Below are 16,916 nucleotides of genomic sequence, written 5' to 3'. Positions count from 1 at the left end.
GTGGTTGTATAGACTACCTGAGGTAAAGTGGAGGAGGTAGTTGTATAGACTACCTGAGGTAAAGTGGAGGTGGTAGTTGTATAGACTACCTGAGGTAAAGTGGAGGAGGTGGCTGTATAGACTACCTGAGCTAAAGTGGATGAGGTAGTTGTATAGACTACCTGAGGTAAAGTGGAGGAGGTGGCTGTATAGACTACCTGAGGTAAAGTGGAGGAGGTAGTTGTATTTACTAAGACTACCTGAGGTAAAGTGGAGGAGGTAGTTGTATAGACTACCACTACCTGAGGTAAAGTGGAGGAGGTAGTTGTATAGACTACCTGAGGTAAAGCGGAGGAGGTAGTTGTATAGACTACCTGAGGTAAAGTGGAGGAGGTGGTTGTATTTACTAAGACTACCTGAGGTAAAGTGGAAGATGTAGTTGTATAGACTACCTGAGGTAAAGTGGAGGTGGTAGTTGTAAAGATTACCTGAGGTAAAGTGGAGGAGGTAGTTGTATTTACTAAGACTACCTGAGGTAAAGTGGAGGAGGTAGTTGTATAGACTACCACTACCTGAGGTAAAGTGGAGGAGGTAGTTGTATTTACTAAGACTACCTGAGGTAAAGTGGAGGAGGTAGTTGTGTAGACTACCTGAGGTAAAGTGGAGGAGGTAGTTGTGTAGACTACCTGAGGTAAAGTGGAGGAGGTAGTTGTATAGACTACCTGAGGTAAAGTGGAGGTGGTAGTTGTATAGACTACCTGAGGTAAAGTGGAGGAGGTAGTTGTATAGACTACCTGAGGTAAAGTGGAGGTGGTAGTTGTATAGACTACCTGAGGTAAAGTGGAGGAGGTAGTTGTATAGACTACCTGAGGTAAAGTGGAGGAGGTAGTTGTATAGACTACCTGGAGGAGGTAGTTGTATAGACTACCTGAGGTAAAGTGGAGGAGGTAGTTGTATAGACTACCTGAGGTAAAGTGGAGGAGGTAGTTGTATAGACTACCTGAGGTAAAGTGGAGGAGGTAGTTGTATAGACTACCTGAGGTAAAGTGGAGGAGGTAGTTGTATAGACTACCTGAGGTAAAGTGGAGGAGGTAGTTGTATAGACTACCTGAGGTAAAGTGGAGGAGGTGGTTGTATAGACTACCTGAGGTAAAGTGGAGGAGGTGGTTGTATTTACTAAGACTACCTGAGGCAAAGTTGAGGAGGTAGTTGTATAGACTACCTAGGGTAAAGTGGAGGAGGTGGTTGTATAGACTACCTGAGGCAAAGTGGAGGAGGTAGTTGTATAGACTACCTAGGGTAAAGTGGAGGAGGTGGTTGTATAGACTACCTGAGCTAAAGAGGAGGAGGCGGCTGTATAGACTACCTGAGGTAAAGTGGAGGAGGTGGCTGTATAGACTACCTGAGGTAAAGTGGAGGAGGTAGTTGTATAGACTACCCGAGAGAGTGATGTAATGAGGAAGAATAGAAGCTCTTTTCAAAGAAGAGAATATGTCCCAAATTGCACCCTATTCCTTATATAGTGCACTACTTTTGGGTTCTCCCCACAGGGTACTGGTCAAAAGTAGTGCACTATAATGGAAACAGGGAGCCATTTGGGACGCATTGGATGGCGTGTGTTTCAACAACAGCAGGAAATACACACACACACACACACACACACACACACACACACACACCAGACAGTGCTCTGTTCCGCGATCTGCTGTTCCCATCTGGGCCGCTGTCACAGAAACCTAACACAACACAACATCCACTAACCTCAGACCAACGCAGCACACGTATCCTGACGTAACCCGTGGCACACACACGCACATACACACACACACTCACGCACGCACACACACACACACGCAGGCAGGCTACAATACGTTGCCACAAATCACTCAACTTCTCTTGTTTACTTGAAGCGAAACGAGATCTAACCCTGTTGCCAACATATAATTTAAACTCTATAGTCTGAAGAACTCCTCAGAGACAACGAGCACAGTTAATAAAGAACGAAGAGGCAAAAGTCTAACTATTAATGGTAACTATAAAGCCCTGTGTGCAGACACCCGCCGGGATACGGCAGAGTTCCCCACTGAGTGCAACGTCTCGTCCATCTAGTCAGGCAGCCGGTGTCTCCACAGCCACTGGTGACCATAGCAACGAAATAAACAAACCCTACATGCGAACGGTGACTCGCTATAGCGACGCAGGCGTGCATTAAAAAACATATTTACCTGTACGTGGCAACAGAAATGATGAATCCAAAAAACAGATTAGAAAACAATGATTTATAGAATCTGCTGACTCACACATATTATGCACACACACTCACACACATTATGCACACACACTCACACACACACACACACACACACACACACACCCCCACACACACACACACACCTTACCCCCTATACACATCTACCTCCATCACTCCAGTATCCCTGTACATTGTTAATATGGTACTGAACTGACCCTGTATATAGTGTGGTATTAACTGACCCTGTATATAGTATGGTATTAACTGACCCTGTATATAGTATGGTATTAACTGACCCTGTATATAGTATGGTATTAACTGACCCTGTATATAGTGTGGTATTAACTGACCCTGTATATAGTATGGTATTAACTGACCCTGTATATAGTATGGTATTAACTGACCCTGTATATAGTGTGGTATTAACTGACCCTGTATATAGTATAGTATTAACTGACCCTGTATATAGTATGGTATTAACTGACCCTGTATATAGTATGGTAATAACTGACCCTGTACCCTGTATATAGTATGGTATTAACTGACCCTGTACCCTGTATATAGTATGGTATTAACTGACCCTGTACCCTGTATATAGTATGGTATTAACTGACCCTGTATATAGTATTAAACTGACCCTGTATATAGTATGGTATTAACTGACCCTGTATATAGTATGGTATTAACTGACCCTGTATATAGTATGGTATTAACTGACCCTGTATATAGTATGGTATTAACTGACCCTGTATATAGTATGGTATTAACTGACCCTGTATATAGTATGGTATTAACTGACCCTGTATATAGTATGGTAATAACTGACCCTGTATATAGTATGGTATTAACTGACCCTGTATATAGTATGGTATTAACTGACCCTGTATATAGTATGGTATTAACTGACCCTGTATATAGTATGGTATTAACTGACCCTGTATATAGTATTAAACTGACCCTGTATATAGTATGGTATTAACTGACCCTGTATATAGTATGGTATTAACTGACCCTGTATATAGTATGGTATTAACTGACCCTGTATATAGTATGGTATTAACTGACCCTGTATATAGTGTGGTATTAACTGACCCTGTATATAGTATAGTATTAACTGACCCTGTATATAGTATGGTATTAACTGACCCTGTATATAGTATGGTATTAACTGACCCTGTATATAGTATGGTATTAACTGACCCTGTATATAGTGTGTTAGCCAGCTAGCTAAAGAGGTCAAAGGCCATACGGAGCTGACGTATCGCCCCAACAGGCTGCGTCGTCTCCCGTGATTGGTCAACGATGACACCACTGCTTCATAAATAGGACAGGTTTCTATTTTCTCAGCCTCACTTGAGTGGCAGTCATCGGCACGAGCACCACCCCGACCGCTCTGCCCCCCCCCCAAAACCACGTCTAGTCTTCATTGAAAATGAATGCCCCCCCGCTGTCTATCAGCAGCTTAAGGACCAATCTCTCTTCTCCACACGTAGAACACTAGCTCAGCACAGCAGTCTAGACAAAATGGCTGATTGTCCCTGTGTTGTGGTGCAGCGTCTTCTCACTAGAATAACAAAGTGAGTGGAAGGACGATTATATTTCAGGAGTTCACACCCAAACTCACAGAATATGAATGTTGTTCATTAAAGTGCTATGTTCAGGATTTTGACTGCAGGTCTAGACTCACTTGATATTCGGGACCAAGGTCAGGAGAATTTCTGGTCAGGAGATCCTTACCTTACAGTATTGTTCAGATGTTCTGATCTGATCGTTTTTCAAATGTTATTTTATTTAACCTTTATTTAACCAGGCACTAGGATAGGGTTAGGGTTAGAGGGGAGTATCAAAGATGTCTAGATGGATGGGGTTAGAGGGGAGTATCAGAGATGTGTAGATGGATAGGGTTAGAGGGGAGTATCAAAGATGTCTAGATGGATGGGGTTAGAGGGGAGTATCAGAGATGTGTAGATGGATAGGGTTAGATGGGGGAGTATCAGAGATGTGTAGATGGATAGAGGGGGGGTTAGAGGATGGGGAGAATCAGAGATGTGTAGATGGTTAGGGTTAGAGGGGAGTATCAGAGATGTGTAGATGGATGGGGTTAGAGGGGAGTATCAGAGATGTGTAGATGGTTAGGGTTAGAGGGGAGTATCATGGGGAGAGTATCAGAGATGTGTAGATGGATAGGGTTAGAGGGGAGTATCAAAGATGTGTAGATGGATGGGGTTAGAGGGGAGTATCAGAGATGTGTAGATGGATAGGGTTAGAGGGGAGTATCAGAGATGTGTAGATGGGGTTAGGGTTGGAGTATCAAAGATGTTAGATGGATGGGGAGTATCAGAGATGTGTAGATGGATGGGGTTAGAGGGGAGTATCAGAGATGTGTAGATGGATGGGGTTAGAGGGGAGTATCAGAGATGTGTAGATGGATGGGGTTAGAGGGGAGTATCAGAGATGTGTAGATGGATAGGGTTAGAGGGGAGTATCAGAGATGTGTAGATGGGGTTAGGGTTAGAGGGGAGTATCAGAGATGTGTAGATGGATGGGGTTAGAGGGGAGTATCAGAGATGTGTAGATGGATAGGGTTAGAGGGGAGTATCAGAGATGTGTAGATGGGGTTAGGGTTAGAGGGGAGTATCAGAGATGTGTAGATGGATGGGGTTAGAGGGGAGTATCAGAGATGTGTAGATGGATGGGGTTAGAGGGGAGTATCAGAGATGTGTAGATGGATGGGGTTAGAGGGGAGTATCAGAGATGTGTAGATGGGGATAGGGGAGTATCAGAGATGTTAGATGGATGGGGTTAGAGGGGAGTATCAGAGATGTGTAGATGGATGGGGTTAGAGGGGAGTATCAGAGATGTGTAGATGGTTAGGGTTAGAGGGAGTATCAGAGATGTGTAGATGGATAGGGTTAGAGGGGAGTATCAGAGATGTGTAGATGGATGGGGTTAGAGGGGAGTATCAGAGATGTGTAGATGGATGGGGTTGTATCAGAGATGTGGATGGGGTTAGGGGAGTATCAGAGATGTGTAGATGGATGGGGTTAGAGGGAGTATCAGAGATGTGTAGATGGTTGGGGTTAGAGGGGAGTATCAGAGATGTGTAGATGGATGGGGTTAGATGGGGGGGAGTATCAGAGATGTGTAGATGGATGGGGTTATGGATGGGGTTAGGAGTATCAGAGATGTGTAGATGGATGGGGTTAGAGGGAGTATCAGAGATGGTGTTAGATGGATCAGAGAGGGTTAGATGTGTAGATGGGGAGTATCAGAGATGTGTAGATGGATGGGGTTAGAGGGGAGTATCAGAGATGTGTAGATGGAGGGTTAGAGGGGAGTATCAGAGATGTAGATGGATGGGGTTAGAGGGGAGTATCAGAGATGTGTAGATGGGGTTGGGGTTAGAGGGGAGTATCAGAGATGTGTAGATGGATGGGGTTAGAGGGAGTATCAGAGATGTGTAGATGGATGGGGTTAGAGGGGAGTATCAGAGATGTGTAGATGGATGGGGTTAGAGGGGAGTATCAGAGATGTGTAGATGGGGTTAGGGTTAGAGGGAGTATCAGAGATGTGTAGATGGATAGGGTTAGAGGGAGTATCAGAGATGTGTAGATGGATGGGGTTGGATCAGGGGTAGATGGATGGGGAGGGGAGTATCAGAGATGTGTAGATGGGGTTAGGGTTAGAGGGGAGTATCAGAGATGTGTAGATGGATGGGGTTAGTATCAGAGATGTGTAGATGGAGTTATCAGAGATGTGTAGATGGATGGGGTTAGAGGGGAGTATCAGAGATGTGTAGATGGATGGGGTTAGGGGAGTATCAGAGATGTGTAGATGGATGGGGTTAGAGGGGAGTATCAGAGATGTGTAGATGGATGGGGTTAGAGGGGAGTATCAGAGGGTCAGAGATGTGGATGGGGTTAGAGGGAGTATCAGAGATGTGTAGATGGATAGGGTTAGAGGGGAGTATCAGAGATGTGTAGATGGGGTTAGGGTTATGGAGGGGAGTATCAGAGATGTGTAGATGGATGGGGTTAGAGGGAGTATCAGAGATGTGTAGATGGATGGGGTTAGAGGGGTTCAGAGATGTGTAGATATCAGAGATGTGTAGATGGGGTTAGGTTAGGGGTATCAGAGATGTGTAGATGGATGGGGTTAGAGGGCAGTATCAGAGATGTGTAGATGGATGGGGTTAGAGGGGAGTATCAGAGATGTGTAGATGGGGTTAGGGTTAGAGGGGAGTATCAGAGATGTGTAGATGGATGGGGTTAGAGGGCAGTATCAGAGATGTGTAGATGGATGGGGTTAGAGGGGAGTATCAGAGATGTGTAGATGGGGTTAGGGTTAGAGGGGAGTATCAGAGATGTGTAGATGGATGGGGTTAGAGGGAGGTTAGATGGATGGGGTTAGTATCAGAGATGTGTAGATGGATGGGGTTAGAGGGGAGTATCAGAGATGTGTAGATGGATGGGGTTAGAGGGGAGTATCAGAGATGTGTAGATGGATGGGGTTAGAGGGGAGTATCAGAGATGTGTAGATGGATGGGGTTAGAGGGGAGTATCAGAGATGTGTAGATGGATGGGGTTAGAGGGGAGTATCAGAGATGTGTAGATGGATGGGGTTAGAGGGGGTTAGATGGTTAGATGGGGTTAGGGGAGTATCAGAGATGTGTAGATGGGGTTAGGGTTAGGGTTAGGGAGTATCAGAGATGTGTAGATGGGGTTAGGGTTAGGGAGGGGAGTATCAGAGATGTGTAGATGGATGGGGTTAGAGGGGAGTATCAGAGATGTGTAGATGGATGGGGTTAGGGTATCAGAGATGTGTAGATGGGGATGGGGTTAGAGGGGAGATCAGAGATGTGTAGATGGGGTTAGGGTTAGAGGGGAGTATCAGAGATGTGTAGATGGATGGGGGGGTTAGAGGGGAGTATCAGAGATGTGTAGATGGGGTTAGGGTTAGAGGGGAGTATCAGAGATGTGTAGATGGGGTTAGGGTTAGAGGGGAGTATCAGAGATGTGTAGATGGGGTTACGGTTAGAGGGGAGTATCAGAGATGTGTAGATGGATGGGGGAGGGGAGTATCAGAGATGTGATGGGGATGGATGGGGTTAGAGGGGAGTATCAGAGATGTGTAGATGGATAGGGTTAGAGGGGAGTATCAGAGATGTGTAGATGGATAGGGTTAGATGGGAGTATCAGAGATGTGTAGATGGATGGGGTTAGAGGGGAGTATCAGAGATGTGTAGATGGATAGGGTTAGATGGGAGTATCAGAGATGTGTAGATGGATGAGGATGTTAGATGGGGAGTTAGAGGGGAGTATCAGAGATGTGTAGATGGATGGGGTTAGAGGGGAGTATCAGAGATGTGTAGATGGATGGGGTTAGGAGTTAGTAGATGGGGTTGGGGTTGGGAGTATCAGAGATGTGTAGATGGGGTTAGGGTTAGATGTGTAGGGAGAGTATCAGAGATGTGTAGATGGATGGGGTTAGATCAGAGATGTGTAGATGGATGGGGTTAGAGGGGAGTATCAGAGATGTGTAGATGGATAGGGTTAGATGGGAGTATCAGAGATGTGTAGATGGATGGGGTTAGAGGGGAGTATCAGAGATGTGTAGATGGATGGGGTTAGAGGGGAGTATCAGAGATGTGTAGATGGACAGAGTTAGATGGGAGTATCAGAGATGTGTAGATGGGGTTAGGGTTAGAGGGGAGTATCAGAGATGTGTAGATGGATGGGGTTAGAGGGGAGTATCAGAGATGTGTAGATGGACAGTTAGATGGGAGTATCAGAGATGTGTAGATGGGGTTAGGGTTAGAGGGGAGTATCAGAGATGTGTAGATGGATGGGGTTAGAGGGGAGTATCAGAGATGTGTAGATGGATGGGGTTAGAGGGGAGTATCAGAGATGTGTAGATGGATAGGGTTAGAGGGGAGTATCAGAGATGTGTAGATGGATAGGGTTAGAGGGGAGTATCAGAGATGTGTAGATGGACAGAGTTAGATGGGAGTATCAGAGATGTGTAGATTGATAGGGTTAGGGTTAGAGGGGATGGGGGTAGGGTTAGAGGGGATGGGGGTAGGGTTAGTAGTCGAGTACAGAACATCTGCATCATTCGGTCACCGTCCAGAGACACCAAACGACCACAAATTAATCACTTGTATCGATCTATCTAGGAACGTGTCTGTTGCAAATCCGAGCGTAACGTTCACGGGGCATCGGTTTCATCTGTCTTCTGTAGTTGTAATCTACAAAGGCTTCTGAAAGGGAGGCTTTGATCATCAAAGATAAAGTGCTTGTAGAGAGACGTGTTACATGTAGAAAACGAGCCAACAGGCCAAACCCCCTTCCAGCTGTGAACCTGATGAATCATTGCATAACAGCTCATTTCATTCACCAATATAATAATATGTCTATATAATATCTGTATATTGTATTGTTTCTGTGGGCTGTCAGGAGGCTATATACAGGGGGTACCGGTACAGAGTCAATGTGGAGGCTATATACAGGGTGTTACGGTACAGAGTCAATGTGGAGGCTATATACAGGGTGTTACGGTACAGAGTCAATGTGGAGGCTATATACAGGGTGTTACGGTACAGAGTCAATGTGGAGGCTATATACAGGGGGTACCGGTACAGAGTCAATGTGGAGGCTATATACAGGGGGTACCGGTACAGAGTCAATGTGGAGGCTATATACAGGGGGTACGGTACAGAGTCAATGTGGAGGCTATATACAGGGTGGTACGGTACAGAGTCAATGTGGAGGCTATATACAGGGTGTTACGGTACAGAGTCAATGTGGAGGCTATATACAGGGAGGTACCGGTACAGAGTCAATGTGGAGGCTATATACAGGGAGGTACCGGTAGAGTCAATGTGGAGGCTATATACAGGGGTAACGGTACAGAGTCAATGTGGAGGCTATATACACCGGTACAGAGGGCTATATACCGGTACAGAGTCAATGTGGAGGCTATATACAGGGGTACCGGTACAGAGTCAATGTGGAGGCTATATACAGGGGGTACCGGTACAGAGTCAATGTGGAGGCTATATATACAGAGTCAATGTGGAGGGGGGTACCGGTACAGAGTCAATACTGGTACAGAGTCAATGTGGAGGCTATATACAGGGTAGTACGGTACAGAGTCAATGTGGAGGCTATATACAGGGGGTACCAATGTACACAGGGGGTACGGTACAGGAGTCAATACCAGAGTCAATGTGGAGGCTATATACAGGGGGTACTGGTACAGAGTCAATGTGGAGGCTATATACAGGGTAGTACGGTACAGAGTCAATGTGGAGGCTATATACAGGGGGTACCGGTACAGAGTCAATGTGGAGGCTATATACAGGGGGTACTGGTACAGAGTCAATGTGGAGGCTATATACAGGGTAGTACGGTACAGAGTCAATGTGGAGGCTATATACAGGGGGTACCGGTACAGAGTCAATGTGGAGGTTATATATACAGAGTCAATGTGGAGGCTATATACACCGGTACAGAGTCAATGTGGAGGCTATATACAGTACAGAGTCAAGGTACCGGTACAGAGTCAATGTGGAGGTTATATACAGGGGGTACCGGTACAGAGTCAATGTGGAGGCTATATACAGGGGGTACCAGTACAGAGTCAATGTGGAGGCTATATACAGGGGGTACTGGTACAGAGTCAATGTGGAGGCTATATACAGGGTAGTACGGTACAGAGTCAATGTGGAGGCTATATACAGGGGGTACCGGTACAGAGTCAATGTGGAGGCTATATACAGGGGGTACGGTACAGAGTCAATGTGGAGGCTATATACAGGGTAGTACGAGTACAGAGTCAATGTGGAGTCAACTATATACAGGGGTACTACAGAGGTAGGCAGAGTCAATGTGGAGGCTATATACAGGGTAGTATCGGTACAGAGTCAATGTGGAGGCTATATACAGGGGGTACCAGTACAGAGTCAATGTGGAGGCTATATACAGGGTATTACGGTACAGAGTCAATGTGGAAGCTATATACGGTACACAGTCAATGTGGAGGCTATATACAGGGGGGTACAGAGTCAATGTGGAGGCTATATACAGGTACAGAGTCAATGTGGAGGCTATATACAGGGTGTTACGGTACAGAGTCAATGTGGAGGCTATATACAGGGTATTACGGTACAGAGTCAATGTGGAGGCTATACGGTACAGAGTCAATGTGGGGCTATATACAGGGTATTACGGTACAGAGTCAATGTGGAGGCTATATACAGGGTATTACGGTACAGAGTCAATGTGGAGGCTATATACAGGGTATTACGGTACAGAGTCAATGTGGAGGCTATATACAGGTGTTACCGGTTAGTTGAGGTAATTGAGGTAATATGTACATATAGGTAGAGTAATTAAAGTGACTATGCATAGATAATAACAGAGAGTAGTTGCAGCGTATGCAAACAGTCCAGCTATCCAGTTGATGAATACCTCATCATAACATGCTCTATCCTCATCAACATAAGGGTTGGGAGGGAGGGGGGTTGTGATGAATACCTCATCATAACATGCTCTATCCTCATCAACATAAGGGTTGGGAGGGAGGGGGGGTTGTGATGAATACCTCGTCATAACATGCTCTAACCTCATCAACATAAGGGTTGGGAGGGAGGGGGGTTGTGATGAATACCTCATCATAACATGCTCTATCCTCATCAACATAAGGGTTCGGGAGGGAGGGGGGTTGTGATGAATACCTCATCATAACATGCTCTATCCTCATCAACATAAGGGTTGGGAGGGAGGGGGTTGTGATGAATAACTCGTCATAACATGCTCTATCCTCATCAACATAAGGGTTGGGAGGGGGGGGTTGTGATGAATACCTCGTCATAACATGCTCTATCCTCATCAACATAAGGGTTGGGAGGGAGGGGGGGGTGTGATGAATACCTCGTCATAACATGCTCTATCCTCATCAACATAAGGGTTGGGAGGGAGGGGGGTTGTGATGAATACCTCGTCATAACATGCTCTATCCTCATCAACATAAGGGTTGGGAGGGAGGGGGTTGTGATGAATACCTCGTCATAACATGCTCTATCCTCATCAACATAAGGGTTGGGAGGGGGGGTTGTGATGAATACCTCATCATAACACGCTCTATCCTCATCAACATAAGGGTTGGGAGGGAGGGGGTTGTGATGAATACCTCGTCATAACATGCTCTATCCTCATCAACATAAGGGTTGGGAGGAAAATTACATGGGGGGTTGTATGTGGGGAGGGGCGGGTTGTGTGAGGGGGGGGGTTGTGTGAGGGGGGAGGGGGTTGTATGTGGGGAGGGGGTTGGGTTGTGTGAGGGGAGGGGGTTGTGTGGGGAGGGGGGATTGTGTGAGTGGGGGGGGTTGTGTGAGGGGAGGGGGGAGGCTGATAGTAAATATGAAACATTTAACATTACTGTAACCTGGGCCAGTAGGTAGAAAACATAGAGAGGACAGGTCTGATTTAAATGGGACAACATGATTACATTGCTCTGGTAATTGATAATTGTGATGGTACTTGAGATGGTAATTGTGATGGTAATTGTGATAGTAATTGTGATGGTACTTGTGATGGTAGCTATTTTGAAGAACAGAGAAGAAAAGATGCCGAAGCCTCACACACGTGATATCATTGAAAAGCCCAGAATGTACCTCTCAAAGGTACAACAAGTCCCAACACAGTGGCCTCGGGGACACGGAGAAAAACAACATGACCATTAGAGAGGACAACAATGAACTGCTGGGTCTCAGAAAGCTAGAGGATGGCAGATCGAGGACATTATGTTCTCCATCTAATGACATGAAGCATCTTATGGGAAACACTCCCTGTGTCTGAGCTCTGACACACTGCTTTATCACGTGGTAATAACATGGACTACGCTGGTGGAGTTTACATGTCCCACCTAATGATATGATATGAAGCATCTTATGGGGAAACACTCCCTGTGTCTGAGCTCTGACACACTGCTTTATCACGTGGTAATAACATGGACTACGCTGGTGGAGTTTACATGTCCCACCTAATGATATGATATGAAGCATCTTATGGGGAAACACTCATCTGTGTCTGAGCTCTGCTAGCTGAGTCTGTTGCTGGACAGATCGGCTGTAAGGCAGGCAGAGTGTGTGTCTGGGGCTGGGCCTGGAGCCCAGAGAGAGAGACTGAGAGAGAGAGAGAAACAGAGAGAAACAGAGAGACTGAGAGAGAGAGAGAGAGAGAGAGAGAGAGGGAGAGAGACTGAGAGAGAAACAGAAACAGAGAGAGAGAGAGAGACAGACAGAGAGAGACAGAGAGAGAGAGAGACTGAGAGAGAGAGAGAGAGAGAGAGAGAGAGAGAGAGAGAGAACGAGCGAGAGAGAGAGAGAGAGAGAGAGAGAGAGAGAGAGAGAACAAGCGAGAGAGACAGAGAGAGAGAGAGAGAGAGGGAGAGAGAGAGAGACTGAGAGAGAGAACTCTGGTTTTGGCAGGGAAGGGGTTGTCACTAGTAACCACAAGCACAAAGTGAAAAATTGCCTATATTTTTACAAAATCATGAAAACAAAAATAGCTTTTTTGTCTTAATTTAAGGTTAGGGTTCAAATCCGATTTTAAGGAGATAAATTGCAGAAATAGGCGCGGTTTTTCCATAATTATGACTTTGTGGCTGTGGTAACTAGTGAGGAGCCAGTGAAGGGGGTGTGGTACATCCTCCCACAGCAAAACAAAGAGCTTAGAGTCACACTTACCATCTCTCTCTCTCTCCCACTCTTTCTCTCTTTACCATCTCTGTCTATCTCTATCTCTCTTTTTCTCCCTCCATCCATCCTTTCCTATTGGATTTATAGTTTACAGTTAATAAATTGATTTGACTTTCTCAGAAACGTTTTCTGATAAAAGTCAAATAGTTTTGTTGTTGTTATGTTCACGGTGTTTCTCGTGTTTTTCTATCAACTGAAACAAAGCCCATAGTGGTATAGTTCAGTTGTATGAATCCCATTACGCTGCACCTGCTGTTCTACATCAGCCATACAGCAGGTCATTGAGTTGAGTGTTTTCTCCACGCGCTCAACTTATTCACCGGCCAGTAAATACCGACAAGGCTACAATGTAACGCAGCTCTCTCATTCACTGCAGCTCTTAACATTGTTTCAGAGAGGATTGTTTACAGGGTTAAGTGTATATTAACAGAATAGTTAGATCATGTGGGTTTTTTAAGCGTTTTATATGTGCAAACGGGTCCATAGAATAGTTAACCGCGAGCGACCGTATGTGTGACACGTTGTGCATTGCATCAATGCGTTGGCTCACATCCAATTTAGGGTCACTATTCGTAACTATTCACACCCAGTCCTTCACAATACTAGACTACTAGTGAAACTGAACTAAATAAATAATGGGGAGTTTTAATATCACTATTAATAATGTATTTGCATGTAAATAGTTTTAAAGGGAACTGACCTGTGTGTGTCCTTAGGTGCGCTTTGAGGTGGGACGACTTCCCGTAAACTTTTTCACAACCTGAATAATGACATTTGTGCTTTTTCTGAGGCGATTCCGGTTCGGATCGACCTCTGACACGTTTACTGCCTCTTTGTGTGAGGTCGGCGGCGGGGCTGACGAGGATAGGTGTGGCAGTATTCCCATCCTCTGTGACTGGAGCTGGCGATACGCACCCTTCTGCTATTTTTGCCTGCTCGGCAATATCGCTAGTGGTCGTGGGTGCCTGCTGGTTAAAATCCGCTAGAATCCTCGCCACCACGAAAAGAGAGGAGTTGTCTTTGACCATGTCTTCTCCATCGTTCCTTGGACAGCAGGCTGCTTCTGTTTTGAACTCTCTGTTCTCTTTAGGGTGAACGACAGCCCGACTGGACATAGACACAAGGCACTCAGCGGCGAAATGATCCATATCCCTTCAAACCGAACACCGATGCGTAATTGGTGACATTCAAATATAGCAACTATGTTCTGGTATAAAGGATTTCAGTCGGGTTTGATCCCTTTATGTGATTATGGAGGTAGCGTTGGTCTCAGTATGCTATCAATAGGAAACAACTCACATAATACATGTTACCGGCTTCTCCATGGAATTGCCATCCTAGATCCCAAAATAAAATCTAAACGTAAACACGTCGAGTATGAATCCCTTTCCGGTCTTTGGAAATTAAACAGTTATGAAATGATGATAACTTTTCTTTCTTTCTGTAGCCAAATGAACATACTCCATCCCAGTGATATTTCCCTAGTTGTCTCCTGCATTGTGACAGGTCAATGTGCCGAGTCGACTAGAAGCTGTTTCCATGCTGGGGGCGTGCCCAACCTCATGCATAAAGGGGTGTGTCGTCTTGCAGCTGCTTATCCATTGGATACCGATGCGTTCCAGAGCGCCAGAATCGTGACCTCGTTAAAAACAAAGTTAGATCGGGACATGATGTACTGTACAGAGAGACAGTGCTGTGGACTGTTGTATCTGCGATAAAGAGCCCTCTCTCTCTCTCTCTCTCTCTCTCTCTCTCTCTCTTATCTTCTAGAGAAAAAAAACGTCTCAGCACAAGAAGAATAAGAGATACTATACTGTATGTAAACTAGGCTATGCAATAAATATGTTATGAAGGCACTATTGTAGTCCGTAATGTGTAATATATTACTGTCTTAGTGTAGTCCATAATGTAATATATTACTGTCTTATTGTAGTCCATAATGTGTAATATATTACTGTCTTAGTGTAGTCCATAATGTAATATATTACTGTCTTAGTGTAGTCCATAATGTAATATATTACTGTCTTAGTGTAGTCCATAATGTAATATATTACTGTCTTAGTGTAGTCCATAATGTAATATATTACTGTCTTAGTGTAGTCCATAATGTGTAATATATTACTGTCTTAGTGTAGTCCATAATGTAATATATTACTGTCTTAGTGTAGTCCATAATGTGTAATATATTACTGTCTTATTGTAGTGCATAATGTAATATATTACTGTCTTAGTGTAGTCCATAATGTGTCATATATTACTGTCTTAGTGTAGTCCATAATGTAATATATTACTGTCTTAGTGTAGTCCATAATGTAATATATTACTGTCTTAGTGTAGTCCATAATGTAATATATTACTGTCTTAGTGTAGTCCATAATGTGTAATATATTACTATCTTAGTGTAGTCCATAATGTAATATATTACTGTCTTAGTGTAGTCCGTAATGTGTAATATATTACTGTCTTATTGTAGTCCATAATGTAATATATTACTGTCTTAGAGTAGTCCATAATGTGTAATATATTACTGTCTTAGTGTAGTCCATAATGTAATATATTACTGTCTTAGTGTAGTCCATAATGTAATATATTACTGTCTTAGAGTAGTCCATAATGTAATATATTACTGTCTTAGTGTAGTCCATAATGTGTAATATATTACTGTCTTAGTGTAGTCCATAATGTAATATATTACTGTCTTAGTGTAGTCCATAATGTAATATATTACTGTCTTAGAGTAGTCCATAATGTGTAATATATTACTGTCTTAGTGTAGTCCATAATGTAATATATTACTGTCTTAGTGTAGTCCATAATGTGTAATATATTACTGTCTTAATGTAGTCCATAATGTAATATATTACTGTCTTAGTGTAGTCCATAATGTAATATATTACTGTCTTAGTGTAGTCCATAATGTAATATATTACTGTCTTAGTGTAGTCCATAATGTAATATATTACTGTCTTAGTGTAGTCCATAATGTGTAATATATTACTGTCTTATTGTAGTGCATAATGTAATATATTACTGTCTTAGTGTAGTCCATAATGTGTAATATATTACTGTCTTAGTGTAGTCCATAATGTAATATATTACTGTATTAGTGTAGTCCATAATGTAATATATTACTGTCTTAGTGTAGTCCATAATGTAATATATTACTGCCTTAGTGTAGTCCATAATGTAATATATTACTGTCTTATTGTAGTGCATAATGTAATATATTACTGTCTTAGTGTAGTCCATAATGTAATATATTACTGCCTTAGTGTAGTCCATAATGTAATATATTACTGTCTTAGTAATGTAGTCCATAACTGTTTTAATTAATGTCTGAAGATAGTGCCCTGCAACTGTAATAATATTACAACTGTTTTAAAGGTAATGTTTAATGTAATATAGATACTGTCTGCAACTGTTTTAAATAATGTAATATATTACTGCCCTTACTGTTCCATAAGGTAATATATGAAGATAGTGCCCTGCAACTGTTTTAAAGGTAATGTATGAAGATAGTGCCCTGCAACTGTTTTAAAGGTAATGTATGAAGATAGTGCCCTGCAACTGTTTTAAAGGTAATGTATGAAGATAGTGCCCTGCAACTGTTTTAAAGGTAATGTATGAAGATAATGCCCTGCAACTGTTTTAAAGGTAATGTATGAAGATAATGCCCTGCAACTGTTTAAAGGCAATGTATGAAGATAATGCCCTGCAACTGTTTTAAAGGTAATGTATGAAGATAGTGCCCTGCAACTGTTTTAAAGGTAATGTATGAAGATAGTGCCCTGCAACTGTTTTAAAGGTAATGTATGAAGATAGTGCCCTAATGTAACTGTTTTAAAGGTAATGTATGAAGATAGTGCCCTGCAACTGTTTTAAAGGTAATGTATGAAGATAATGCCCTGCAACTGTTTTAAAGGT

General features: G+C 43.4%; 1 protein-coding gene across 1 annotated transcript in view; it reads right to left on the bottom strand.

Annotated features, from left to right (window-relative positions):
* klf13 (Kruppel like factor 13) overlaps positions 1-14,528 on the bottom strand; it is a 73,676-nt gene extending 59,148 nt beyond the window's left edge. The window contains exon 1 of the mRNA XM_065012482.1: positions 13,693-14,528. Within this exon, the coding sequence (XP_064868554.1) occupies positions 13,693-14,140 (448 nt within the window). The 5' untranslated portion in view covers positions 14,141-14,528. The remainder of the gene's footprint in view (positions 1-13,692) is intronic.
* Between the last annotated feature and the right edge of the window lie 2,388 nt (positions 14,529-16,916).

This window comes from Oncorhynchus nerka, linkage group LG27, assembly GCF_034236695.1.
Source record: "Oncorhynchus nerka isolate Pitt River linkage group LG27, Oner_Uvic_2.0, whole genome shotgun sequence".
NCBI classification, from domain to species: domain Eukaryota; kingdom Metazoa; phylum Chordata; class Actinopteri; order Salmoniformes; family Salmonidae; genus Oncorhynchus; species Oncorhynchus nerka.
This window is presented reverse-complemented; position numbering and strand designations above follow the sequence as displayed.